The sequence below is a fragment of the Pleurodeles waltl genome, chromosome 2_2, assembly GCF_031143425.1.
Source record: "Pleurodeles waltl isolate 20211129_DDA chromosome 2_2, aPleWal1.hap1.20221129, whole genome shotgun sequence".
In the NCBI taxonomy this organism is placed as follows: domain Eukaryota; kingdom Metazoa; phylum Chordata; class Amphibia; order Caudata; family Salamandridae; genus Pleurodeles; species Pleurodeles waltl.
The window spans coordinates 334,548,633-334,576,151 of record NC_090439.1 but is presented as its reverse complement, the minus strand read 5'-3'; the positions used below and the strand labels follow the sequence as shown (position 1 = coordinate 334,576,151).

The window sequence follows — 27,519 nt, the reverse complement described above, 5'->3', positions numbered from 1 at the left end:
ACTGAAAGAAGTTTGACTTTCAGAAAAGATTCAAAGGCTGAACGAAGCAGGGTTCCACTAAGTCTTATGGTGAGGAGCAGCCAATTGCAGACAATCTTTGACTTTGTCCACCTAATTCCTTCTTGCCATCGACGCCGAGAGCCTCGAAGTTCCTGCAAAATTTAAGGCTCCCACCAAGGTCCTGCACTCCAGCCGGCAGATGATGACAAAACCTACAGCGGACCCAGCTTGCCACCTGATCCACTGACAACCACATTAATGAGTTTTTTTCTAGAACATTTGTTAAGTCAGAAAGTGAACTTTTCAGCGGGACGTACCTGGTCTCTGTATTGATCCGGCACTCTATCACAGTAGCCCTAAACTTTTGACTTCAACCTGGTCTAGGGCAAGCAGATACCCAAGGTTGGCATTTTGGGGTGCTTGCCAACAGAAACATCTAAAACTTTGTAAAATCATAACTCTGGTCCCCTGTATCCGATATTGTCATTTTAGTGTTGTTAATTGTGTTTCTTGTTGGAAGAGGTATGCACCCTGTCCAAACAGGAACCAAAATCCTAGTCAGGTAAGTCAGATGCACAGTATAAATTAACCTATGCTCCCCCTCTGGTAGTTTGGCACAGAGCATTCAAGTTTAACTTAACAGGCAATGTGTAAAATATTTGTGCAATACTTCAAACAGTAAAACAGCAAAAACACCCCACAAAAAGACACCACACCTGGTTAGCAAAATAGAGCTTAATTTATTAACAAAAAAAAGACAAGAACTTCAAAAGTCTAACAAGTAGAAGTTGAGATATGAATTTTGAAAGATTAAAATGCAATATAGTGCTTAAAAGCATAAAGCGCCAACCGGGGATATCTGGTCACAAAAGACCAGGTGAAATCCAAACATTGAGGTCGACCACAATGGATCACTGGTCGGATACCATCCCAGATAGGTCCTGATGAAGTTTTATCGTTGCAAAAGTTTAGACGAGAGTGCCGTTCGTTGGGAAGTTTGCCGGGAGCAAGGATAGTGTTGCTGGCTGTGGTCTGTGGCCCCGAAGAATCAGCTGGGCTTTGTGGATGAGTGGGCTGGTGCCTCATAGTTGTGAGTGGGAGTACTTGCTGTGCGAAGAGAACTTGCAGTGGCTGACGCTGAATCTTTGTGTGAGTGGCTCTGAAGCGAGCTAGCTCACTTGTGGTCGCGAAGCGTACAAAAACTTGAAATCAGGACCAAAGCACTTCCAAGCATTGGAGAGGCACCTCTTGGGGGTCAGGAGCTGGTTGAAGAGGGTCCAGGAGCTGTAGCAAGTACGTTGAAAGTCTTCTTTTGTGTTCCTGAGACTTCAGAAAAAGCAAGCCAAGCCAGCAATCCCTCGGAGTCCCTTTTGTTCTGGGATGTAGAGATGCAGGTCCAGTCCTTCTCACAATCAGACAAGAGACCAGCAGGGAGCAGGTCATCTCAGCAAAGCAGGGGTCCAGCTGAGTAGAAGCTCAGCAGAGTGGCAGTCCTTGTAGCAGCACACAAGAGACCTTCTTCCTGCAGAGTATCCACAAGTTCCAGAAGTGTACTGAGTTTGCTGTGTCAGAGGTGCAGTACTTATACCCAGCTGTGCCTTTGAAGTTGGGGAGACTTCAAAGAAAGGTCTTTGAAGTGCACTGAGGTTCTCCTGCCTACCCTGCCTTCAAACTCACTACAGGGTGGTATGCAGCCTTTTGTATCAGGAAGGACATTGACGATTCAGGTGTAAGTGTCAGCCCCTCACTCCTATCCTGTCCAGGAAGGCCCATCAGGCTGTGGATGACCCATCAGTCACACGTAAGCTCCTTTTGTGCCTGGTTGTCTAGAGGGATGCACAAGCTCAGCTGTCACCCCACCCCAGAAGATAATTGGAGACAGGCAGTAGGCACAATATGGCTAAAGAAAGACAATGGCAACTTTTTAAAAGTGGTATTTTCAGAACTGCAATTTAAAATTCGACTTCACCATAAGTTGTGATTTTAAATTGTAAGTCCAGAGACACCAAACTTGACAAACCTATTGCTTTCAGTTTTGTGAATTGCACTTATAAGATGTAATAAGGTAATTCCAATGTTCTAATTTGGGAGTTTTTCACTACCAGGACATGTAAAACTACATGTAAAAGTATATGTCCTGCTTTTTACATACATTGCACCCTGTCCTTCCCATTCGGGCATATATGGCCAAACTTAGGAGTGACCTACATGTTTGAAAAGGGAGAGTTTAGGCCGAGCAAGAGGTTTATCTTGCCAGGTCAAAGTGGCAGGGTAAACTGCACAGACAGGCTCTGCAGTGGCAGGCATGAGACATGGTTAACGGGCTACTTAAGTGGGTGACACAATCAGTCCTGCAGTCCTGCTAGTAGCATTTAATTTACAGGCCCTAGGCCCATGTAGTCCCATGTAGTACACTTTACTAGGGCCTTATAAGTAAATTAAGTATGTCAATTTGGTATGAGCCAATGTTCAGGTGAGAGAGCACAAGCAAGTTAACATGAGTTAGCAGCAGTAAAGTGCACAGGATCCTAAAGTCAGCAAACACGGGGTCAGAAAATGGAAGGAGACAGGCAAATGTTTGGGGGGAAGACCACTCTAAGGCTGTCGCATCTAACATGTGTCTATTTAAAGATAAAAATGTATACTGTTTTTTAAATTAAAGGAAGACTTTTATTGTAATGTGTTTTCTACTTTTTAATTATTTTGGTACCAATGAAGGCTTAACACCTTTCTTCTAAGTTAAGCCTGTTGGTTCTGTAATACAGCTAGCAGGTGTTAAGCTCATGTTTTTTATTGAGACCTAACCGGACCTATTAACCCGAGGGTAGGTCGCTACCCCTGCCGCTGCAACTCCACCAGCCCAGGCTCCTGACACCTCCCAGCAAAACCTGCTAAAAACAGTAAGTACTCTCCCCGCTCAGCCCCTCGCCCAGCCCACGCTACTCACCTCTCTTCTCCTGTACCTCTGTCTTCTGCCTTCTGCTCTCTGCTCCAACCTCTCTCCGCACCTCTGCTGTCCTTCTTCCCTTCGCTCTCTGCCCTCTTCTGCAGCCCTCTTGCTGCGTGCTCTGCTCTTCCTCGGCCCGCTCCTCTTCTGTGTTCTTCCTCTGTGTTCTTCCTCTGTGTTCTTCCTCTGTGGTCTTCATCTGTGTTCTGCTTTCTCCCCTGCACCCCGACCTGCGTGTTCTTTCTCCTCCTGTGTACTTTTCTCTGCGTGTTCCTTCTCTTCCTCTGTGGCCTCTCCTCATCTTCTGGACGCTTCCCCTCTGCTTCTCAGGTCTCCCCTCTTCTGCCTGACTCTTCTTCTTCTGGACTCTTCTCCTCTTCCTCTTCACTCTTCTTTCTTCTCTCTTGACTCTTCTCTCTTCGGTTCTTGACTCTTCTCTTCTTCTTGACTCTTCTCTTCTTCTTTACTCTTCTCCTCTTCGGTTCTTCCCTACTCCCCTACACCTCTGTAACCCCCCTTCCCCTGTCTTTTCTCCCCTCCTCTCCCCTCTACCTGACCCCCCACCCATCGCTTTCCCGCCGCCTCCTCCTGCTTTGCCCCGCCCCCCCTGCTCCCATTCGTCGCCCGCCTCCGCCCCCTGCCCCCAACTGACCCCTCCTCCCTCTTATGGCAGCCGCTGCACGGCCGCGCTGCTGGTGCGCCAAAGGCGGGCCAAAGGCAAGCCCGTCTGCGCCCGTCCGCGCCCGTCCGCGCCCGTCCGCTCCTGGACCGCACCCAGCGCCATGACCCCTGGCCCCCAGCACTCCCAAACCCCACAGCACCGCTACGACCCCAACACCCGCCACACCCTCAACCCGGGGCACTCCAGTACCTGCTTCCAAGCCAACCCTAAACGCACCCATGGACCCTTCGCATGCCTCACCTGCAAACTCACCTTCCACCGCGAACCCACCCCGCCCGCCAGCCCACGCGCCAACAACCACCTCAAATGCATCCTGATCAACGCACGCTCAGTCCACAAGCACGCCGTTGAACTATGGGACCTCCTGGACTCCACCGCACAGGATGTCGCCTTCATCACTGAGACCTGTATGAATGCCTCTTCGGCCCCCGACATCACCATAGCCATCCCCGACAGCTACAAGATCTCCTGGAGAGACCGCACCAACTAAGTCGGTGGAGGAATCACCATCGTCTTCAAGGACTCCATCAACATCACCACCTCCACCGAAGACACCCCCCTCGCTGCCGAACACCTGCACTTCCAGATCCACACAGACCCCAGGACCACCCTCAGTGGAACTCTCATCTACAGACCCCCTGGACCACGCGCCCTCTTCAGCGACTCCATCACTGACTTCATCTCCCCGCACGCCCTTGCCTCGCCGGACTACATCCTCCTCAGTGACCTCAACTTCCACCTGGAACAGAACAATGACCCCAACACCACCGCCCTGCTCGACAACCTCGGTCTCAAGCAACTGGTGAACACCCCCACCCACATCGCCGGACACACGCTCGACCCCATCTTCTCCGCCAGCACAAACGTATCCTTCAGCCACTCCTCCGTAATACACTGGACCGACCACAGATGTGTCCACTTCACCTTCCGACGCGAGACTCGCCACCTCCGCACACAATCCATCCCACACCGACATTGGAACAAAATCCCTGCGGAACAGCTTCTCTCCACTCTCAGCGACAACCAACCCACCTTCTCCACCGACCCCAACGACGCAGCCCTCAGCCTCACGCATTGGATCACCAACTGCGCAGACAACCTCGCTCCCCTCAGACACCTCCCAAGACAGACCAACACCAAAAAACCTTGCTGGTTCACAGACACACTCAAGGAATCTAAAAAAAACTGCCACACCCTCGAGAAAGCCTGGCGCAAGGACCACACCGTAGAGAAAATTTCTGCCCTCAAGAACGCTACCCGCGAACACCACCAACTGATCCGTGCCGCCAAAAGAAACTCCTTCACAGACAGACTGGACAAGAACACTCACAACAGCAAAGAACTCTTCAACATTGTCAAAGAGCTCTCCAACCCTAACGCCAACGCCATCACGCCCTCACAAGACCTCTGCAACTCCCTCGCCACCTTCTTCCATCGTAAGATCACCGACCTACACGACAGCTTTGGACACCAGACCCAGCCAACCACCACAGAACCTGCAACCCCAGCCATCACCCTCAACGCCTGGACGCACATCAACACGGAAGAGACCAAAGCCACCATGAACTCCATCCACTCCGGTGCCCCCTCGGACCCCTGCCCACACTTCATCTTCAACAAAGCCGACGACATCATCGCCCGCATCTCCAGACCATCATCAACAGCTCGTTTGCTTCTGCCACCTTCCCCGAGAGCTGGAAACACGCAGAAGTCAACGCCCTATTGAAGAAACCTACGGCGGACCCCAGCAACCTGAAGAACTTCCGCCCCATCTCGCTACTCCCCTTCCCTGCCAAAGTCATATAGAAGACCGTCAACAAGCAACTTACCAACTTCCTTGAAGACAACAACCTACTCGACCCCTCTCAGTCCGGATTCCGAGCCAATCACAGCACAGAAACCGCCCTCATCTCAGTCACAGACAACATCAGAACTCTGATGGACAACGGAGAAACAGTCGCCCTCATCCTCCTCGACCTCTCGGCTGCCTTCGACACCGTCTGCCACCGAACCCTAATATCCCGCCTCCGCTGGGATCCAAGGGCAGGCCCTGGACTGGATCACCTCCTTCCTCTCCAACCGCTCCCAAAGAGTTTACCTCTCTCCTTTCCGCTCAGACCCCACCGAGATCATCTGCGGCGTCCGACTCTCTTCAATGTCTACATGAGCCCCCTCGCCGACATCGTACGCAAACACAACATCAACATCACCTCCTACGCCGACGACAATCAGCTGATACTTTCCCTCACCAAGGACCCCACCAGCACCAAGACCAACCTGCAAGATGGAATGAAAGACGTCGCAGAATGGATGAAACTCAGCCGTCTGAAACTGAACTCAGACAAAACGGAAGTCTTCATCCTCGGAAACACCCCGTCCGCCTGGGACGACTCCTGGTGGCCCACGGCCCTTGGCACCGCACCAACCCCCTCTGACCACGCACGCAACCTCGGATTCATCCTGGACCCACTTCTCACCATGACCAAACAAGTCAACGCCGTATCATCCTTCTGCTTCCTCACCCTCCGCATGCTCCGAAAGATCTTCCGTTGGATCCCCGCCGACACCAGAAAGACCGTGACCCACGCCCTCGTCACGAGCCGCCTGGACTACGGCAACACCCTATACGCAGGAACCACCGCTAAACTCCAGAAACGTCTGCAGCTAATTCAAAAAGCCTCCGCCCGCCTCGTCCTCGACATACCCTGCAACAGCCACATCTCCGCCCACCTGAGACACCTGCACTGGCTTCCCGTCAACAAAAGGATCACCTTCCGACTCCTCACCCACGGACACAAAGCCCTCCACAACAAGGGACCCGAATACCTCAACCGTCGCATCAGTTTCTACACGCCCACCCGTCAACTTCGTTCCGCTAACTTCGCTCTCGCCTCCGTCCCTCGCATCCGCCGCACCACGGCAGGTGGGAAATCCTTCTCCTACCTGGCGGCCAAGACATGGAATTTCATCCCCACCAACCTCAGGACCACCCAGGACCACCTCGCATTCCGGAGGTAACTCAAGACCTGGCTCTTTGAGCAGCAGTAACCCCATCCCCCTAGTGCCTTGAGACCCGCACGGGTGAGTAGCGCGCTTTATAAATGTTTGTGATTTGATTAAGGTCCGGTTAGGTCTCAATAACATATTTATTTATACGCAGTGCATGTATAGTCTTGTTATCAAAGATTTTATTTTAAATCCTGCAGTAAAGTTATCAATGAGGTCATTGACATGTAACGGGTGTTGTAATGTGGGAGGTAATTAGTGGTGTATGGTGAGGGTAGAACTTATAATTATTTTAGGGCACAAGTAATAGTTACTGGATATAGCTATAGGTGGTGAACTTCAGTGGTTTCGTTCATTTAAACCAGTATGTTTTGACTGCCATTTTTACCTAACTGCATTGTCCCTTTGATCTTAGTATTGCTATTTTTTTTATATTAAAGAAAGATATAATTGCAATTCCTAGCTATAACGGCAACTGTAACCTTTCAGTGAATTATTAAAGATTTTTAACGTAATCCAAGACGCCCATCACTGTGTGTGATGTGCAGTTGGGGGAGGCGTTCAACCCACCCCCATTAGTGCTTAAACCCCGGCTGCTCATGGCCTTTGGCAGTGCAGGGTTGGGCGCAGGGCTTGGCATGTGGCTAAACCCTGCACCCAACCCCCCTCTGGTGCCAAATCCCCCACTCTGCATGGCCTTTGGCCATGTGCAGGAGGGTTGGCCTGGCCCCCAACTCCCATGGGCACACAAAGGATTTCATTTTAAGTAAGGCAGACCTGCTGAGTTTGCCAATAAGAAAGAACTCCAAAATATAAGAAGTGGGTATATTGGCTTATGGAGGGGTAAGCATATTAATTTATATAAAGCAGACCTATTATCTTTGTCAAAAAGTCACCAATAATTATAATCAAAAGCACATTATATAAATTTGTACCATAATGTGTTTAATAAGTGATTGCCATTTTTTATAAAGCTTTATTAAAAAAAGTCACCATGTCTTTGAGTCTTTTTTTTCAAAAATGTTAGACCATTAAGTGCAGCTACAGAACCAACCACAATAGGTCCCCACACTTCAGCTGAAGATCATACAGCTCTAGCTCGGAGTACTTTAAAAAAGTATGGTACGCTTTCCTGAGGTCATGGATTTAATGATTTAATGACTCAGGAGACTCACTGTGTTTTTTTAATGGGGAGTGCTGCTGCACTCCCTGCAGCCCCCCATACAATTGCAAAATAAGATTGGTAGTGCCCTGCCCCTTCTGCGGGCACCACCAGTCTCCAGAAAATATAATTACAAAGCCCTCACAGAGCATCATGGGGCATTCCTTCTCTGGAGCAGTGAATATTAAATGAGTGTCTTCCTCTGCTCTGCAACTATTTATTGCATTTTTTATTTTTATTTTTGTAAGGTTTTTTTAGTGTCCTGATATTCCCCCAGGAGACTCACAACTTTTGTAAATATTGGGGGCTCGGGGGGGAGCTCCAAGGCTCCTGCTGCCCCAGCTGGCTCCCCAGCTGCCAAGTGTCAAAAGATGGCCATGTTTCTTTTTAATTTTTTGTGCTGGGTGTCCAGGTGCCCAATAGAGGCACCCACATGTACCTAATCATTGGAGGCTGTACTGAGATCCCCAATGCTTCCATGGCGCCTGCCAGCTTCCTAGCCAGCCACTACTGTGGTGCTGGCCTGATCTGGCTCCATTCTTTTGTGCTTTCCCACTGCCTGGCAGTAGAGATTTCAAAGGGCAGCAGCAAAGTTGTGTTTTCTGCTCAGGCGAGTGTGGGCAGGATATGTCCACACTCTCCTGAGCAGAGAAAAGCAGTGTCCGATGGGACACTACTTAGATTGGGCCCTGGGGTTTGGGATTTTTGGGCTAATCTAGGCTCGGGTGGTGGCTGCAAATCACTTCCCCATATTATACAAACAGCCAATGGGAAAAAAACGCCTCTGTCAATTAGTTTGCTCTATTTCTTTAGTTGCATGATTGCAGGACTCTTGCTGGAGAAGCAAAGTTAATTGACCAAGATCAAATACAGGATTGAGTGAGCTGGCCATTGAGTCAATAAACTCCTGTTCTTACAGGTAGTGCTTACTTTGTGCTGGTGGATTCCAGTGCTTAGCACTGGCACATAATGCTCTGCACCAGCACTTCATTTTCTGCACTTATGACAATCCACCACATGGTAGCACTGTTTGTCTAATTTTGGGATGAGCACAGAACACAGGCCCATATTTATACTTTTTGACGCTAAACTGCGCTAACGCAGTTTAGCGTCAAAAAGTTTTGCGCCGTCTAACGCCATTCTGAAGCGCCATGCGGGCGCCGTATTTATGGAATGGCGTTAGACGGCGCAATCAGACCGGCGCTGCCTGGTTTGCGTGGGAAAAAACCACGTAGACCAGACAGCGCCGGCGTAGGGGGAAAATGGCGCATGGGCGTCTTAAAATGGGGCAAGTCAGGTTACGTCGAAAAAATCGTCGTAACCCGACTTGCGCCATTTTTTAACAACGCCCATCCCCCATCAACATGACTCCTATCATTGTAAAGATAGGAGTCATGCCCCCTTGCCCAATGGCCATGCCCAGGGGACTTCTGTCCCCTGGGCATGGTCATTGGGCATAGTGGCATGTAGGGGGGCACTAATAAGGCCCCCCTATGCCACCAAAAAAAAATATAAAAAATAAAAAATTATACTTACCTGAACTTACCTGAATGTCCCTGGGGTGGGTCCCTCCATCCTTGGGGGTCCTCCTGGGGTGGGCAAGGGTGGCAGGGGGGGTCCCTGGGGGCATGGGAGGGCACCTGTGGGCTCATTTTGAGCCCACAGGCCCCTTAACGCCTGCCCTGAGCAGGCGTTAAAAAGTGGGGCAAATGCGCCGTTTTTTGCCACGCCAACTCCCGGGCGTCTCTTTTGCCCGGGAGTATAAATACCACGTAAAGGCCTGGGAGTCATTTTTTAGACGGGAACGCCTCCCTTGCATATCATTAACGCAAGGAAGGGGTTCACGCTAAAAAATGACGCACATTCCGGGAACTTTGGCGCTATTCGCCTCTAACGCCATAGTATAAATATGGCGTTAGTTGGCGTTAGTTTTGCGTCGAAATTGCGTCAAAAAAAACGACGCAATTTCGGCGCAAACGGAGTATAAATATGGCCCACAGTGTTTAATAATTCGATATATGTTAAAAATGTGGCCCATACCATTCTTATTGCATTGAGTAGACTCGAACAGTCTGAATTGCCACACTTATAGGAGTGTGAGGGTTATTCATTGTGTTGGTACTGTCTTTGGCAGCGCTGGCAAGGACAATGGGTGGTACAAGCTGTAGTTGGCTCCTGAGATGGCCCTGGCACCTAACTTTTTACAAATTTATCGCTGCTTACAGGTGCACGTAGTCAGTTCCAGTTATCAATACATGATTCTGAAATAAGAACATGCTCATCCTCCCCTTTCTACAGATGGAGATTTTTGAGTTTGTCTCTTATATATGGTAAAACTATTATTCACCACCAGTAATGACAAAACCACAGAGAATAGAGCAGCAATGTAACGTTTTTTTAGATGGCTGTATTTAGCCAAGACACTGCCAGTCCTATTACACTGATGCAAGATGTCCTAAAAATGCATGAACCCCCTAGCAGTTTTTCAACTTTTTTTTAAGCCCATTTTAAACGCTCTTTTGTCAATGTCCTGGTTAAGAGCAGACGTTGCCTATTTTAAAGTTGTTTTTTGTAGAGTTTTTTGAAAACTTGTTTTACCTGTTTCAAAAACATTTAGGTTCATCTTCCACCTTGTTCATATATATATGTAATCTCTTCAAGAAGACCAGATTTGCACTTTCCTCCAATCTGTGGAATTTCTGGGGGATATTTTAGAGCACTTACATACAATATCTGCACAAATAAACATAAAAAAAGACTGTAAAAACATAAAACCCTCATATTTGTTTTTGATAATTATGGGCTGTGAAGCACACATGGCTGGCAGCTACTGGCACACCCCACAAGCTTGGTGGTAGTTGACATCGCAACTCATAGCAAGTAATGCAAAGTACGGGCAAGTCTGTTCTACCCACCCCAGGGCAGCATGTGCCATTTTGAGAGCAGAGTTCCACTTTCATCTGACATCATTACTACTGCTGTTGTCGATCCCTCAGACTGTGTTATTCCTGTAACCTGCCTGTGTTTATGCACGTTCTTGCTCACCCATTCATGCAGTCATTCGCCTTTTCAGGCTCTCATTATCTCTTTCTTACGTTTACGCGATGATCAGTCCACACAGCCACCCATACACAATCAACAAAGAAGCGGTTCCACGTAGAAAATAGTAAGGCCTACTGGCTTTTCTAATGCTTGAGAGTTCGTAGTCTACGTGTTTTGGAATTTCCAGAATGGGGCAATGGGGTAAACATTCCACATCTTAGCTTTCCTCATTCGTCTCTGCATGTTAAGTATAATTACATGTTATTTTCAATTTAAATAATGTTAACCTTTCAGAAATATCTTTAGCTTTTAATCGAGCATTGAAACAACCATTTTACAAATTGTCCTAACTGCACCAAAAACATAGTATGTTTGTGTGCAAAAATTCAAGCGTGTGTGGAGTGTGCAAATAAGAACAGATCCGAGAGTCTAATATTGCCAATGAGTGCACCCCCATTTTTGACGAATTATTAGAGGAAATTTGAACTTTTACCCACGGTTTGCTATCTTTGGGAAACAAATTCCTACAGAGTAGTGGGAAAAGTCAGTCATACTTTTTTTAGAATTTAATTTATGTATGGAGGAAATTTTTGGCTTTCAGGGATTCAGAAAAATATCAGCAATTGCCTAGGAAACCAATGGCATTATCAGATTTCCTGGAGTGCTACAATGATTAAAACGTGAGCACACAGAATGTCTACCAAGTTGAAAATTCTGCAAATGTAAATCTGATTTTGCATGTTCAACTTTTTCTTCTCCAAGAGGAAATATTCTTTCTACCCACAATCAATAAGTGGTGTGTTCCCTATCCATTAACATCCTAAAACTGACTTATTCCTGTCCTCCACGGAACAAACCCACCTGCAAGGTTTGAGTGTATACCCGCAAAGTGTTCCTATGTGTGACACAGGTTGAATTTGGAAAATGTATCCATTTATATACATGTAAAATGCATTGTATAAGGATTCAGAACTGGAAGTTAACGTTCACAAAAGGTTTTGTGAATTGTGTCCCGTGTACTACATTAATTGATACAAAAAACAATAAGTATATATTGATTGATTTAATTAGCTGTTATTATTTGATACTCTCGTCCAGGGCCCTTAGGTATAGGAAATAAGACAGCATAATTAATAATGTCATCCAAATTTCAGGACTTTTTTAAGTCTGAGAGGAATAATTTCCAGGAGCACATTAAACACGATTTAAAATATTTCAGTGATCTTTATATAGCCCTTGACTGGTAACCTAAATATATTAATCAGAAAAATTAGCACTGGAAGATTTTGAAAATTATAACTCCTTGTGGGTATCACGATCAATGTGTTCATAAAATGAAGGTCTCGAAGGAGAAGAGAGTTTGCGATTCACTGATATGGGCCAAACATCAAATTCCAAATTCTAGATCAGTTACTGCATTCGGGGTGCTGGCAAGCTGAGGTTGATGAGCAGAATATGGAATCTCCTTAATAACACCTGCTTTAGCCTCACAGTTTGTGTTTTTTTAGCTCTGCGCTGTTCAAAACATGCAGGGTAAGTGCAAGGCATGATGTTGTGGTTAGATGTTTTTCCGTCAGTTTCAGGTGGTGCACAGGAGATGCTAGGTCAGCACCAAACCAGTTCCAGCAAGCACACACACAGAAGAGGTTCCTCCCAGCTTATAGTTGCAGAAATTAAAACAAGAGCTACAGACAGATTGTAAATGTATTTGTTTGAATTTGTCTGGTCTGTGGACTAACAGCAGTAAGTGCCCAAGTCAGCAGCAAATGGGAAAGGGCATCTAGAGGGCACTATTGAGCCATGGTTTGCTTATGTGTCAGAGCCATATTAAAGGTTTGATACCCTCAGAGTTTCAATCCACAACTGACATGCTGCATATTCCCCAAATGGTACCCTGCTCTAACATATGGCGCGATAAGGAGGGGTGAGACCTGCAAGTGTTAGCCCTAGATCTGTCCTCATTTGTGTTTCAAATGTAAACAGAGCCCTCACCTGGGGAGATATAGGTTTATGGATGTTGCAAACATAAGAGGTATATGCCAAGCATTACGTTTTTTTTGCTACAACTAGAAATTGTGAATGGAAGAGTTTGCATATGTATGTATATGTGTGTATGTGTGGGTGCTTGCTTGCTTGCGTATGTATGTACGATGAGTGGTGTGACCCTGAGTGTTTGAGGTGTCTACTGTATGTGTATGTTTTGTCCAGGGGAAGGACTGAAGTGGTTTCCAAGGGGTGTGTGGGAGGGATCATGATACAAAGTGGCATACCTGGCTGCATTCTGTCATGTCTTGGCATAATAGCAATCCATCCACGACTCTTTTGAGTCGCTATCAGCAACATGCTGGTTGTGATTGGCATATCAGAGGTCCATTATTGACACAATTTGAGCACATTAGTGACACTATGACTATTCTTGGCATAATATTGGCCTATTCTTAACATACAAAGGTATTTGTGGTGACATTCACTTTGTCAATGACACAATAGTGACCCATCCTCAAAATGCTGTGAGCTTTCACCGAGATATTCTGACTACCCTTGCCATAATAGTGACACACGATTGACATATTGTGACCATTCTTGACAATATCTTGGATAACACTGTTGAAAGTGGCCAATTACTGTCATTTTGTTAGCATTCTTGAAAACATGGTGGTCATTCTTGATGTAATTATTGCCAACCCTTGATATATTATTCCCATGCTAGACAAAAATCTGGCAATCAGTGGAAAATGATGTCCAGCCGTGACCTATTGTGGGTGCTCTGGAGGTTATTGTTTATCAGTTGCCCAAAGTGGGCAATAGCAGAATGCACCATTCCTTGACATATTACGCATTTTTCACAGGATTCTGGCTATGCCTGCCATATTAGTCGTGAATGTTCTTCCGAGGTGATGGGCACCCATGATATATAATAATGATTATAAATGTAAAAACAACAAGAGGCATCCTGTAGTCCTAAGAACCTGAGTATTATAGATTTACGAAAACAACGGGTCCTTCAAAATCATTCATAAGTAAATCTAAGGTACTGCGAGAGAGAGAATTACCATACCAACCAATAGGATAAATATCCAAAACATATGCAACTAATAGTTTAAGTAACCACAGTGATCATATAAATGCATAATGGTACATCATAGAGAAAGGAAAAATATATCATTTCAACAAAATAATATTCAATATGAGATGCTTTGAGTGGTGTATAATGGCACAGTGCCCATGAATCATGAATAAGTTAAAAAGGAACAAGACAAGACAATTTATTGTCATAGATGTATGGTTTTGGTTATCAAAAAATGAATTTTAAAGGAGTAGCTAACAATAGTAATAGTTATTGCATGCTTTCCCATCAAATAATTGTTGTTCAAAACTTATGTTTTGCTGATGTTTCAAACATAAAAAAGTGACCATAACGGGGTCTTCCTTAGGACCAAGTAAGTAAGTAATAGCACTCTAAGGGAAATAAATGTGCATTGAATAATGTGAATATCATGCAAAAACATAGGTCATTGATATGACAGTGGCTGAGAAAAGAAGTTATTACATTTCCCCGACAAATCAGAGATGTTGGAGGCCTAAGCAGCGACAATTGGTGTATCCTGTCTGAGCTTGAAATTTTTATGTAGTTTAACAGTAGCACTGTTCTGTATTCCTGTAAGATTTGTCTAGCTCTTTTGTCTTTGGCCAATAATTATGACATTTATAATACTTTGACTTTTCCACGTTTTCTCTTTTGCCCTAATGAGACAGGATTGCAAAATGGACTTAAAAAGATGCCATGTACATTTTGGAAAATGATGTACCATATTATCCATATGGCTTTCAGTCAATTCCTAGGGAAGCTGTATTTTAAAACACACTACCATACTAAGATGTTCATTGCTTTCATGGAGTGGGGAACAACCCGACAAAGATAAAGCTTGAAATGTGTAGGTGAAACAGACATAAGGGCCTGTCTCCTTCTGTTGTTCATAGGCCCCACTTGATCTACATCACCAACCATGTCTGGATTGTGTATTCAAAGCTGTGAAAGAAGAAGCATACGTAATGTTGGCAATGGTACTCACAGCTCCAATACTGTTTAGGCACCATCATTGCAGCCTCCACACTAAGAAGATGTGCAATGAGTTCTTTGTGGCCAATATGGTATCAGAGCACTCATTAGAAACTTAAAACATGAGGTTGCGCAGTGCAGTTAACAGTGTAGTACAGGAACAGAAGAAAATCTCAACTGCTATAACTACTGCAGCAAATTAATACAGGAAAGTGTAAAAATGTAATAAATACAACCACATTCTGATGTCAGTGTGTGCTGGTAATACGAAATTAATTGATAGATATTTACAGTGAGTTTACACTATCCATCACATTAGAAATTGATTGCAGATGTTGGCAGATTATTCCTAAATATTTACCAAACTAGCACACTTTGGAAATTACAGTTGGCATTAAAGTATATATGTGGGTCAGCGGAGGGTACAATAACACACTTCCACAAAGAGCCCCGAATAAAATGCAATTCAGGCAGTAATATTTGGTGTCTAAAGGAATTAACAGAACACATTATACTCAAGCTTAATGGATGTACAACTGCTTCAAAGTTGCAACAGCAGATTTAAATTGGATAATAGGCTTAGCTTAGGAATGTAATGGGCATTCTACAGGACTCGCAACAAGAAGGGGTGTAGAAATGCAAAATGCAAACTAATGTGATACCTATTCGTACATGAGCCAATGCATCACCAAATTACACTTCAAAGACGAGTCTGCGCTTCCATGCATTGATACTGGAGGAAAAAAAGTGTTAGGAAATAAGCGGTGTCCTAAAATAGTTCAGAAAAAGACTTAGGCAGTTTAAATGAACTGTTATCAAATGAATCATGAACATAATGCCATATAAAAGCAGAAGCATTTATTTTACAAATATCCACTGGCCATCATAGTGGTTGAAAGGAAGTTGGCCTGACTTGCAACCACTAGATAGTCTGTACTGGATGGGTGAATTATTGGCAAATGGATTATTAAGAGAGGAAATCTACCCATTATAGTGAAACATACAGCAGAATTAGTATGACTACAAATATCTGTGCTAGGGCACTGATGAAGACCTTATTACAAGGAAGCAGAGAATAACTAGGGCATAATTGTATGACATTGACATGACGGAAGTAACAATGGTATAGTTAGTGGTTAGAGAATCATTGAAGTATAAGTATGTAATGTGGTGGGAAACATTACAAATAACGTTTTAAAAAAAGTCATACAACTATAATCTATTTAAATTAATGCATGGTGAATGAGCACTTCATCCGATTGTGCCTGTGCATGTAATTTGCTCTATTCCATTAGTGAAAAATACGTTTTATACGGATATCATTTCAACACCATGTCTTGATTGTCGGCTAAAAAGATGTAAAGACTTCTAGAATTTTTAAAACAGTTTATACTGGTTTTTGAGACTACTAAAACTTTTAGAGCATAAGAAAGTTGCTTGTTAAAATATCAATTTCAATTTATAAAGAACTTTGAAACGTTTCCAAAATGTTCTAAAGAGTTTATTTCTATATGGTATAGCAATAACGAATTGCACATCCAGCAAATCATGTTATGTGGCAGGTAATAAACAAACACCCTTTACTTATTACATTATAAACGTAAAAGAAGGAAACTACTGAAACTTATAGGATGCATCTTAATTTTTGACGTCGACGTTTAGTGCATTTTAAATACTGTTGTTTAATTTTTAAGCTGCGGCAGCTCAATGAAAAGCGCTAGAAGACTGTGTCTTACATTTGGAACCGTTACTTTGTTAAATATAGAAACAACTATGTTTGTTTTAAGGGAAGATGGTGAATGGTTGTGCTCAGACGGCCTCTGACACTGCCCAGACAAGCGTTGAAGAGGACTGTGCAGTCTAAAAAATAATGAGCAATGATCAAAAATACTGAGAGTGAGAACTATTGGTCACTGCACAAACCTGATGCCATTGCCGTCAACGTGACGTGACAGAACTCAACTGTAATAACATTTAATAGTCGAGTGCTGATGTCTTTTCTTTGTAATCGGCAAGTAGGTGCGTCACAAGTCGACGATTATAACGAACGTACAGATAGAGGAATATACAGGGTTTACAGAATCCCATCTATTATAAGGTCGTAATGCTGTCACTGATGCTAGTTTTAGCTATTATTCTAATGAGCCTGTATGGAACAGTGAACTTTACACATTTATAGGCATGATGCTAATTACCTCTCATGACAGCCCACAAAGGATCGCTAGTGAAGCCGGCTACAAAATTGCTCCAGAGGAGCCGATGAAAATCATGGTTGTTCTTCTTTAGAATCATAAATCCACTTCTTCAGTTTTGACTGCTTCCTTGCAACTCCAAAGACCAACGCGTCTGCTGAGTCTGCATTACCTCACACTTGGCTGAAAAGGAGAGGGAGGAGAGCATGAACATGCCGCAGCTGCAGTGCTCCCACGACAAAAAAGGTAGAGCGAGGGGAATGTGTCGGCGCTATTCCGTCCCATGCTGGAACCAAAACCAAACCGCTCTAAGGGGACAGAAATCCTGGCAGGGTCAATAGCCCCCACACATCTGCATCTGTCACTTCACAAACGTTTTTCATCATTTCAATGAGCCACTGAACTTGTTATGATGTAATGTGGCAAGGAACCAGGACATGAACCTCCCTCACACATCCACCCCTTCTGCAGTGTTAACTTGTAAATGTGGAGCTTATTTCCCCCATATTCGTGCGGAAAGAAGACACTTGTGTAGAGTTTTTTGCAGGCTTCAGTTGTTTTCATATCACCCCTCAACATTTATTTAAAAAATGACAGAATGAGGAGAATGGTTGATCGTAACAATCTGGAGGCTCACTGTGCTTGACCCGCTCTGATATCATCATTGTTAGTAAAGAAGATGTAGCATAAGCTAAAAAACCCACCCACGATGGAAATCTTATGCAAATGTTTTCCATCAGACGTTGTTATCCCTGACCCGTTAGCCCTCATCAGATGCTCACTTATAGTGTTTGCTATGTCTCCTTCCTTTGACCCCTTCTAGAAGGGCGATGCAGCTGTTGCTGGGTTCCTTCTCTGTGTGATGGCACTAGGGTCCAAGCTTGTAGCCCCTCATCGATTTTGAGAAATACCTGCTACCGCTATGCTCTACAAAGGGTTACAAACAGTTTTCATGTGTGTGCCTTCCTTTAAAAAATAGTTTATAACTCCATGTGCAGATCTGCTGCATGGGGAGGGCCTATGTTGAGGCATGAGTGTGTTGACTCACACAGCGCCCATTGGACACATCGCGTCTTGGATCTGCGCCAAAGCGATGGACACAAATGGCCCACCACCTGCGCTGCCTCTCCTGCTCGACAATGGCCCTATAGCTATATTCGCTGCCCAAAGGGAACACTGTTGTGAGAAAAATAGTTTATTATATGGTGTGGTTGTACGACCTCACTGTGTAATAAAGGCACAATTTTGTATCAGGTCCAGCCAGCTTTCCTTGTAAAACCCTTGCTCAGTCTTATCTAGCTGTGGCTCAAAGCAGTCAGACTTTATCAAAGAAACAGGTGTAAATCATTCAAAAGTACAAAAACAGTTAAATAAGAAGAAATTGCAACACAATAAAAATCTGCCACTAATTTTTAAAAATAGGTTGCATTGTTGTTTTTAATAGATACCTCAATGACAAAAAAGGGTTCAGCAATTATGAATTTTCAAAGAAACTATGAAACACAGCTTTTCACCACAGGCAAAAAATCATTGTAATCTACAGCGAATTTCGAGTTAGGCTTAGCCATGAAAAGTAACCGGAACATGGCTATAAGGGCACTGTTATGGGGTTCAACTCTGATAGAAAGCCTATCACAGGGACCAGTCAGGCCTAGATGAACATAGTTTAAGCAATCTCCAGTCCAGTCCCAGGGCCTATGGGTGAACTGCCATAGAAGTCAATGTAATGGTCGTGATGCAAGGGATGCAGGATGCTTAAGGAGGCTGAGCCAGTAACAGGGGTGTTAGTGTAGCCACCCCTTGGTCCATGAAAATGGAGGAGAGACTTTTCCACTGGTCTACTGGACTCCATTTACAGACAAAACAGTGGCCCCTTTAACTTGCAGTAGCTTGCAAGCTGAGTGACCAATCTGCACTCTGACAACTCTCCCAGAAGGCTCAGGTGCAGCTTTTGAGGACTGGGACTCAGTCTCCTTGCTGCACCTTGACATGCAGCAGTGGTCAGGCGTCTTGGGAATTGGCCACCAGAGGAGCAGGCTTCTCAGCTTTTGTGGCCCTGAGGCTGTAACATAGTCAGCCAGCCGAATCTTGGAGTCACCTTCTCTGCCTGTCACTCAGAGATTACTTTTTCCACAGCCGGACACCACAAGCACAGTCATTTCTTTGCTAGCCCAAGATGCAGGCTCACTTTGCTTGGTCCAAGGAACAGTAGACCAATCTTTCTTTGGAGGTCTGGGTGCCAGAGATGCCACTTGTATGCCCGCTACGAGCCTGGGGGTTTGGCGACTAATTAGTTAAAGGGCCACCATGTCACCTCCAGCCTAATGACAACTTCCTGTAAAGTTTGGCATCTAGTTAGCCCAGAATGCACTGGTCTGTCCTGTCCCAACATGGCAGAACCTTTCCCTTAGTGTGTGGAGCTTCTTAGCTCAACCCAGAGATACAGCTACCTGGGGAGAATACTCTCTCTGAAAAACTGGTTTGACAATGGTTTGCCACTCTCTACCAGAGTTGCAAGCCTTTTTGCTGAAACAAAAGAGCAGTCCCTTCCACGTGTGACTACCATTTGCCCTTCAAAGGTGTTTTCCCCTTTGAAGTTCACATTTGGGCTCACAACCATACTGGACACACTGTCAGGAGATGGTTACACCTCTTCCCTCTGCACATTCGCTTTTATTGCGCCTGAGAATTGTTCACACCTCTCCTTCCTAGAAGGGCAGAAGGCTATATCAAATACAGCAACTGGTGTGCAACCATAAAAGACTACTGGAAAATTTGGACAGTAAAGTGGCAAGTTTCTAAAGTTGCAGTCTGTGCAAAAGATACATTAATATTGACTTGACTAACAAGTTGCGTTAAATCCAACGATTTGTTGGATACTTTGAAGTACCCTATTTATTAGTTCCATTTAGAAGCTTGCTCTGCTGAATTGTCAGCCTTTAACTCCATTCTCCCCAATCGGACTACTGGCCTTTACAAATTAAAAAGGACAATACAAGGTTTTTACGGTCAGGACATGTAAAATTAATAAACACATGTCCATCTTTTTAACGCTGCCTTGAGGGCTCAGTAGACCAGCATTAGGGGTGAGTTATAAATATTAAGAAGGACGTTTTGGGATTTGCCTTTTGTTTAAATTGCAAAGTTAAATTAGCAGTTTAAACTGCTCTCCAGTCTACAATGGCAGACGACAAATTATGCTTTGCTTTATCACATTGATGGTGGCATAGTAAAGGCTGCAGTTCATGTGATACCCTTCACTTACAGAACATAGGTAAACCTGGTAACACATGCTAGGGGCTAATAGGTAAGTTAACTTATGCCTATTGTAAGTTAACCAATTAGGCATGCACATTTTAAGCGTTAGAACACTGGCACTGGCACCAGTGTGATAGGACCCAGTACACCTGCAGATTCATAAAACAGCAGCAACAGTCCAAAAACTTGGAGTTGATCATGCAAAAAGAGACATTTCTTTACCATTGTTGTGAGACTAAACCTCAGACAGGGAAGGTAAAATCAATCCCTTATGAAAGAGCTGAGTACCCCTTCTGAAATTCTCCAAGGTCTATGTTACACATAGGGAGATCTACCCTGACCTACACAGCAGCATACCTTTAGCTAGGCCTGTGGGAGCAGGTTGGAACAGTACATACTATTACAATTAATGTGTTATTCTCATTACAGACACACTCTCACCTTTGCACTAGGAACTGCATATTACTAAAAAGCAATCCGTCTGTTTCAAGTCTGCCTTTCACTAGAGGCAAGGACTCGACCTTCATGTCAAAGGTTAGCATAGATCCTCCTGCAAGTGAGTGCAGTGATTGCCTCCAATCACATGGAGGAGAATGATTAGTTCCTCAGACCCCTGAAGCCTCCTAAGGAGGGCACTCTGTGTGCTTCAAAGTCAGTTTACCTATTAACAACTTCTTTATTTCTTCCCCCCCACCTGTGTAAAAAGGTACCAGAACAGAGGCAAAGAGTTTCCTAATTAACATGGGACCACACCACCATGCACATGATGGAATACCCTGGTCAGTGACATGACGAAAGTTGAGGGGACCCATGTACAGTACATGAAGGCCCCTCCACCTCCAGACTCAAACAGGTGCTCTCAAGCCAGAGTACTGTGCTGAGGGGGACCCTGGAACTCAGGCCCACCCACACAACAGGGACTGTGGGGACCTTTGTTAAGCCACTCACTCCGATGTGATCATGCCAGAGCAAAATGTGAACCAGCTGAACTCATAGTAAAGGTTTTCAAACACTTTTTTGAAGAAATATAAGTTAAAGACTCTACTGATTATGGTTAAAATATCAGGTATATAAGTACATTTCTACAGATATCTTTTTTTTAAACTGAAACATGTAGTAAGTCCTGGTGTGTTCCCTCAGATATGTATGGATTAATCTGAATGTTCACAAGTGGATTTTGTTGAAAGATTGTTATGTGTAGTTATATTTTGCTGTCTTACTACCCCACCTGTTCTTTCATTGAAACATGGTTGAGGGCACACCAACCCCCTCAAAAACTGGCCAGCTTCATATTGTTCTTAAACTTTGAAATCACTGAGTGCATTCCACTTGTCAGAGAGTTTCAACCCATGTTCTAGCTACTAGATTTTTAAAAACATTTTTTTTTCTTGTCCCATTTCATCTTTCTTTTCTAGTGAGGGACAAGAATGGCAGACAATGAGGAGGGCTTTCCAAACAAAGCTTATGAAACCAAAAGAAGTTGCGAAGCTGGATGTAAAAATAAATGAGGTAACTCAGGTCTACACTATTATGTGCTGCTGGCGATGACTGATGCAGAGATCTTCTATCACAGGAGTCATGGCTTTCAAATGCAGTCACCTTTGGACTTTGAACTTTTCTGTATTCACTGGAGAGGCGCAGAATTCTGCAATGCAGCATTCTGATATACTAATTAGTAATGGCCAAAGAAGTGTGTGGGGCTTTTGTGATCTAAATTTAGTATTTTAGTCTGTATCCCAGCACTAACTCTTATCTGGTAGACAATACAATTAACACAAATATTTCATTTGAAGTATTTGTAGACACGCTGTTGCATTGTGTCTGTTGTTTTATTATATATCTGTCAGTTCATCTGATACAGTGAAAAAGCGTTGCCACTTTATCGTTAGTAGAGTAGTCGCTAACCTGCTGTTTTTAGTGAGTCAAATCTAGACTTCAAGATGTGATTATATATGTAAATAGAAATAGAAAGATAGGTTGGTTTCTGCGAACATTTGAAAACCTGGTTCATAGCCTTGAGACTACTTAATAGGAAGCAAGCTCAGGCAAGCCTTTGGACATCACTTGTGAGGGAAGGCAGAGTCCTGCCAGCGGAGTCAGGGAGCAGCAGGCAGCAGGTCAACAAAAAGGAGAGCAGTCCTTCATGAAAAACAGTTCAGATAGGTCCTTTGGGCAGCACAGCAATCCTTATGACAGAGTCCAGTTGAAGGTCCAGAAGTGTCTGATTTGAGGGTGATCACAGACCCAATATATATACCCAAATGTGCCTTTGAAGTGGAGGAGTCTTCAAATAGTGGTTAAAAAGTGTACCCGTTCTTCTTTCAACCCAGTCCTGTCTGCCAGGAGGTCTGTTGGGGGTAACCAGTCCTTTGTGTGAGGTCAGGCCACTATCCTTTGAAGTGCAAATGAGAGCCCCTCCACCCTTTCTGCCGAGAAAGACCCATCACTATGCAGATGCATCTGAGTGTCCTCTGTTTATGTCTGTCTGGGTGGAATGCTCAAAGGGCGCTGTCAACCAGCAGAGACCAGCATGTATTGGAGACAGGCTGTAAGGCTTAGTGAGCATTAAGTGTAGAGAAATGCCTACTTTCTAAAAGTGTCATTTCTAAAATAGAAATGCTAAATCCAACTATACCATTAAGCAGGATTTCTCACTACCATTCCAACCATACCACACATGACAATGCCATTCCTTTCAGATCAGAAATTACCACTTACAGGTATATAAAGGAATTCCCAGTGCTGGCCTATGAGTCGAGCAGGCTTCACAATAGTGAAAAATGACTTTGGGCATTTCTTTACCGCCAGGGCATATAAAACGTATAAATACATGCCCTGCCTTTTACTTACATTGCACCCTGCCCTGTGGGCTCCTTAGGGCCTACCTTAGTGGTGACATATGCAACAAAAGAGGAGTTTGAGGCTTGGCAAGTAGTTTTAAATTCTCAAGAGTCGAAGTGGCAGTGAAACTGCATACATAGGACTTGCAATGACAGGCCTGAGATATGGTAGGGGCTACTTATGTGGGTGGCACAATCAGTGCTGCAGGCCCACTAGTAGCATTTATTTACAGGCCCTGGGCAGCTCTAGTGCACTTTACTAAGGACTTACAGGTAAATTAGATATGCCAATTGGGGAGAGCACAAGCACTTTAGCACTGGTCAGCAGTGATAAGGTATGCAGAGTCCTAAAACCAGCAAAAACAAGATTAGAAAACATAGAGGGAGGCAGGCACAAAGTTGGAGAAAGACCACCCTAAGGCTGTCAGGTCTAACAGCCTGGGATTAATTTGTATCCCTGAACTGCTGATGCAGAACTTTAGTGAACAAAATAAAGTCTTCCTTGTATCCTATGGAAATCGTAATATAGACGGATGGGATATTCGTCAGGTGTGTGACAGAGTAACCCGTCCTCCAAACTCTAAATCATGCCCTACGTTTGTAAATCATTGATGCAGGGATTTTTCATGTTTACATGTGTTCACTTCCACTATATTAAGCATTGGTGGAGGATCACAAAATATTTAGACTAACAGTATTACCAATCCATGGTGGTAAGTATGGCAGCGCTTCATACAAACACCCAGAGCTTACTTTTGGCCAGTTGATGTAGGTGGGACCCACCAATACTCATTTGAGGGGCCCAGCAATTATTTTTCCCCATCTGACTTTGATCCGTAGGAAGGGAAAAGCAAAGAAGAGGAAAGATGAAAACAATTGAGAAAGAGCGAAAGAAGGGTTGAAAAATAATCTACAAAAGTTAGAAATGGGGGCTCAAGAGTGCCTGGTGATGGATTAAAGAGGGATGAGGTGGAATCAAGACAATGCAGCCTTGGTATTTGGCATGCTGACATTCAATTGCACCAGCCACGGGTTTCTGAGCAAACGTTTGGGACCCAGCACTTATTCTTTTACAAATTAGGCTATACAAACACCTTACACTACTGCAGTATGAAAGCAGATTTCTGGAGAAGGTAATGTGAGAAAATACATTTTTTTACAGGTTTTTTGTGCGGAATTTCGTAGTGGTGGTGTGGTGTGTTTTTTCATTGGTGCTGCACTAATTCAGGCCCATATTTATACTTTTTTTAGCGCCGCATTTGCGCCGCTTTTTGACGCAAAACGGTGCAAACCTACAAAATACAATGGCATTTTGCAAGTTTGCGCCGTTTTTGCGTCAAAAAACGACGCAAATGCGGCGCAAAAAAAGTATAAATACGGGCCTCAATGTGATGTAGTGTTGTATGTTGGGTGTTGTGCTGTATATACGTTTTCACTCTTTTATTGTGTTTTGCCCAGTTATGATTGGATTTGTGTTGTGATGCTATGTTGCATTGTGTATATTGTTATGTTATGTTCTGTTATTTACTTCAGTGATATCAACAAATACAGCTGCATATCCAGGTAATGCGCCATATGCCTTTAAAGTTCCCATGACAAGCAAACACTTACTACTGATTAAGGCCCTATAATAAGCGAACCAGTTAATTGCAAGCATGCTTTGACTGCTGCTTCCAGACACATTGCAATCATAAGTTTGGTGATAAATATTGGCAGGTCTAACTTGTTGACATTTTTCAGGGGTATTTACTGTACTAAAGGATGTTGTTGCAGTAAGCATGAAAACCAGCATGTCAATCCCCCAAAACTTGTAACTGGATGATATTTCCCACGCCTGATAAATTCTGACTGATCGGAGTTGGATTTATCAGGTGCAATAAATATCGCACCAATTACCAGGCCACTTGTAATGAGGGACTATGTTAGTAAAATACGGCTGCTCCAGCTTTTCAACCATTTAAGACCTGAACCAGCACACACTTGTAGCAGAGAAATGTCTTAACCTAACGCTTACGGTGTCCAGTGAGTTAGTGTCCTTAATTTCTCACAAAAATCATTTTGGTAAGGATATTACAGATAGCATATTGAAGGTAATTATATATTTTATTTTCATGAGGTCATGGCCGATTTTGTAACAAGCCTTGGAAGAGCATGTGACGAAAATGGATGCGTTGATGACATATACTTTGAACTGAATAAGTGGTCATATGAAAGTAAGTTTTCAATGTCATTATTTCTTTGCAGCCTTTTTATCCTCGTACAGCCTATGTTCTCATCCAAATAATCCAAACTATGTATTATCGCTTTTTAAGAGGTTTATGTGACGCGTGGTCTTTACCTATGTAATTTTTTCATTTCAACTAGCAATTTGTTCAGTACTGTACAACGTGAGATGTGGGCTGTTGCAAGAAAAGTGTGGAGAAGAAGCTCTGCTCTTCATAAAATCAGTTAAGAAGGTAATTTCAGTGATACTTTGACAACCTGTATGAGGGTAAATGAAATATACTTGTAGATCAATCGACAGCATATAGACACGTTGTACCATAGTTGTTGCAGGGTTTCATTTTTACATTTTATAAAAGTATTTTATGCTTGAGTTTTAATGGAAAGAAATCAGCTCCATGTGTAGTAATCAAGAATTAATGTTTTCGGTGTTTTTTTCTTGTTTGGTGGCTTTTTAACATAAAAGTGTGTCAGGTTTCGTAAACAAAGTGTTTGACATTAGTGTCTGTACTACTGAACTCAGAATCTGCAAGTCATTTCCTGTCAAGTGACATTTGGAGATTAAGTATTACACTTAGATTCCATGCACTTCAGTCTTACAAATAGCGCTCCAGTTTTCTGAACTTTACTGACGCAGATGTTCTAGTATTTTAAAAATAAGCATTGACAAAGTCAATAGGTCTAAAAAATGAAACCTAATGGCGTCGCCAGTACTTGTTTTTGTCCCTCTAGAAGGCTGCAGTACAAAGAGAAGAGGTTTCTAGAAAACAATAGCTTTCTAGACTTTTTTCTCCGTGAATTGAGTCTGTGATATTTCTTTTAAAGGTTACAGACACTAGGATCAAAGGTAATGAGGGGCTATACCGTGGGAGCCTTCCAAGGCATTCAAAGCATGGTACACATTTTGCCTTGAAATCTTCACCCTTTACGACATTTCCGTGTATTAATGAAGTTATTCTTTACAGTCTGATACAGACACATCTCCCGATATGTTCTGTTCTTAATAGAGCTTGGCAGAGGAGTATAGTAAATGCTTCACGTGGACATGTGTACTTTTGTCCACATTTAATTAACAAATGCAAAAAACGATGGCCTATATTTATGGAACCTTAGTGTCACCATAGCACCATTTATTTTGGTGCTAAAGCAGTGCTATCCTAACTCCATAATTATATTTTGACGCTAGACCAGTCTAGCGCAGAAATATTGGCGTTAGCACCATGTTTAGGTGGACCTAAATAATGGCGCTTAGGCCACTTAGAGTCATTATTTAACGCCTGGCTAAGAACAGGGGTTAGAGAGCAGGTAGGCCCATTTCCCTGGTGAAACCACACAAAACTGGCACAAAGATGCCCACCCCAAGCCCCAGAAATACCACCACCCACTCCACCTGGACACTACAGGAGGGGAGGCCCATCTCAGGTAAGTTGCAGGTAAGTGTTAGTGTATGTGTGTGGTGTGCCATTGGGGCCCCTTACATGGGGCCCCAGCCTGGCACTGGGTATTTAGGGCTTGCCCAGAGGACACTGGTCCCCTGTGGTGGGCATTGGGGTGGTGGGCATGACTCCTGTCTCGACTTAGACAGGAGTCATTTGTGGCTGCTTGTGCGTCACAAAATAAAGCTAGGCTGACTAGCGGCAGAATTTTTGCCTCTAACCAGCCTAACGCCATTTCTGTCCCTCTAGCGCCATTCCCACTAATGTCACCCCCCCACGACAAGCGTCTTTTTTTTACTATAGCTATTCCTTAGTGCCATTGTGCGTCATTTTATAAATATGGTGCACGGATGACATTAGGGAATGGCATTAGCTTGCGTTAAGAAAAATTATGCACAACTGCGTTGGAGCAATTGTGCGCCATTTTTCATAAATATAGGCCTATGTTTTTAAAGCTGTGGTGCTAGCACACAGAAACAAAGGGGCAGATTTATGAAAAGTGGCGCTGCACCTAGTGCAGCACCACTTTCTTGCACCCCTTAGTGCACCCCTAAAGCCACTATGTGTGACCCGTATTTAAAATATGACGCAGCATGGTGGTAGTTAGGGAACTTGCATCATAATGTTTGATGTTAGTTCAACGCTTTGCAGGATTAACATGAAGAATTTTG

At 43.9% G+C, this 27,519-nt stretch overlaps 1 protein-coding gene across 1 annotated transcript in view; it reads left to right on the top strand.

Annotated features, from left to right (window-relative positions):
- LOC138273292 (1,25-dihydroxyvitamin D(3) 24-hydroxylase, mitochondrial-like) overlaps nucleotides 1-27,519 on the top strand; it is a 123,990-nt gene that overhangs the window by 16,133 nt on the left and 80,338 nt on the right. The window contains exons 3-5 of the mRNA XM_069218882.1: nucleotides 21,765-21,858; nucleotides 25,306-25,402; nucleotides 25,554-25,645. Of these exons, the coding sequence (XP_069074983.1) occupies nucleotides 21,765-21,858; nucleotides 25,306-25,402; nucleotides 25,554-25,645 (283 nt within the window). The remainder of the gene's footprint in view (nucleotides 1-21,764; nucleotides 21,859-25,305; nucleotides 25,403-25,553; nucleotides 25,646-27,519) is intronic.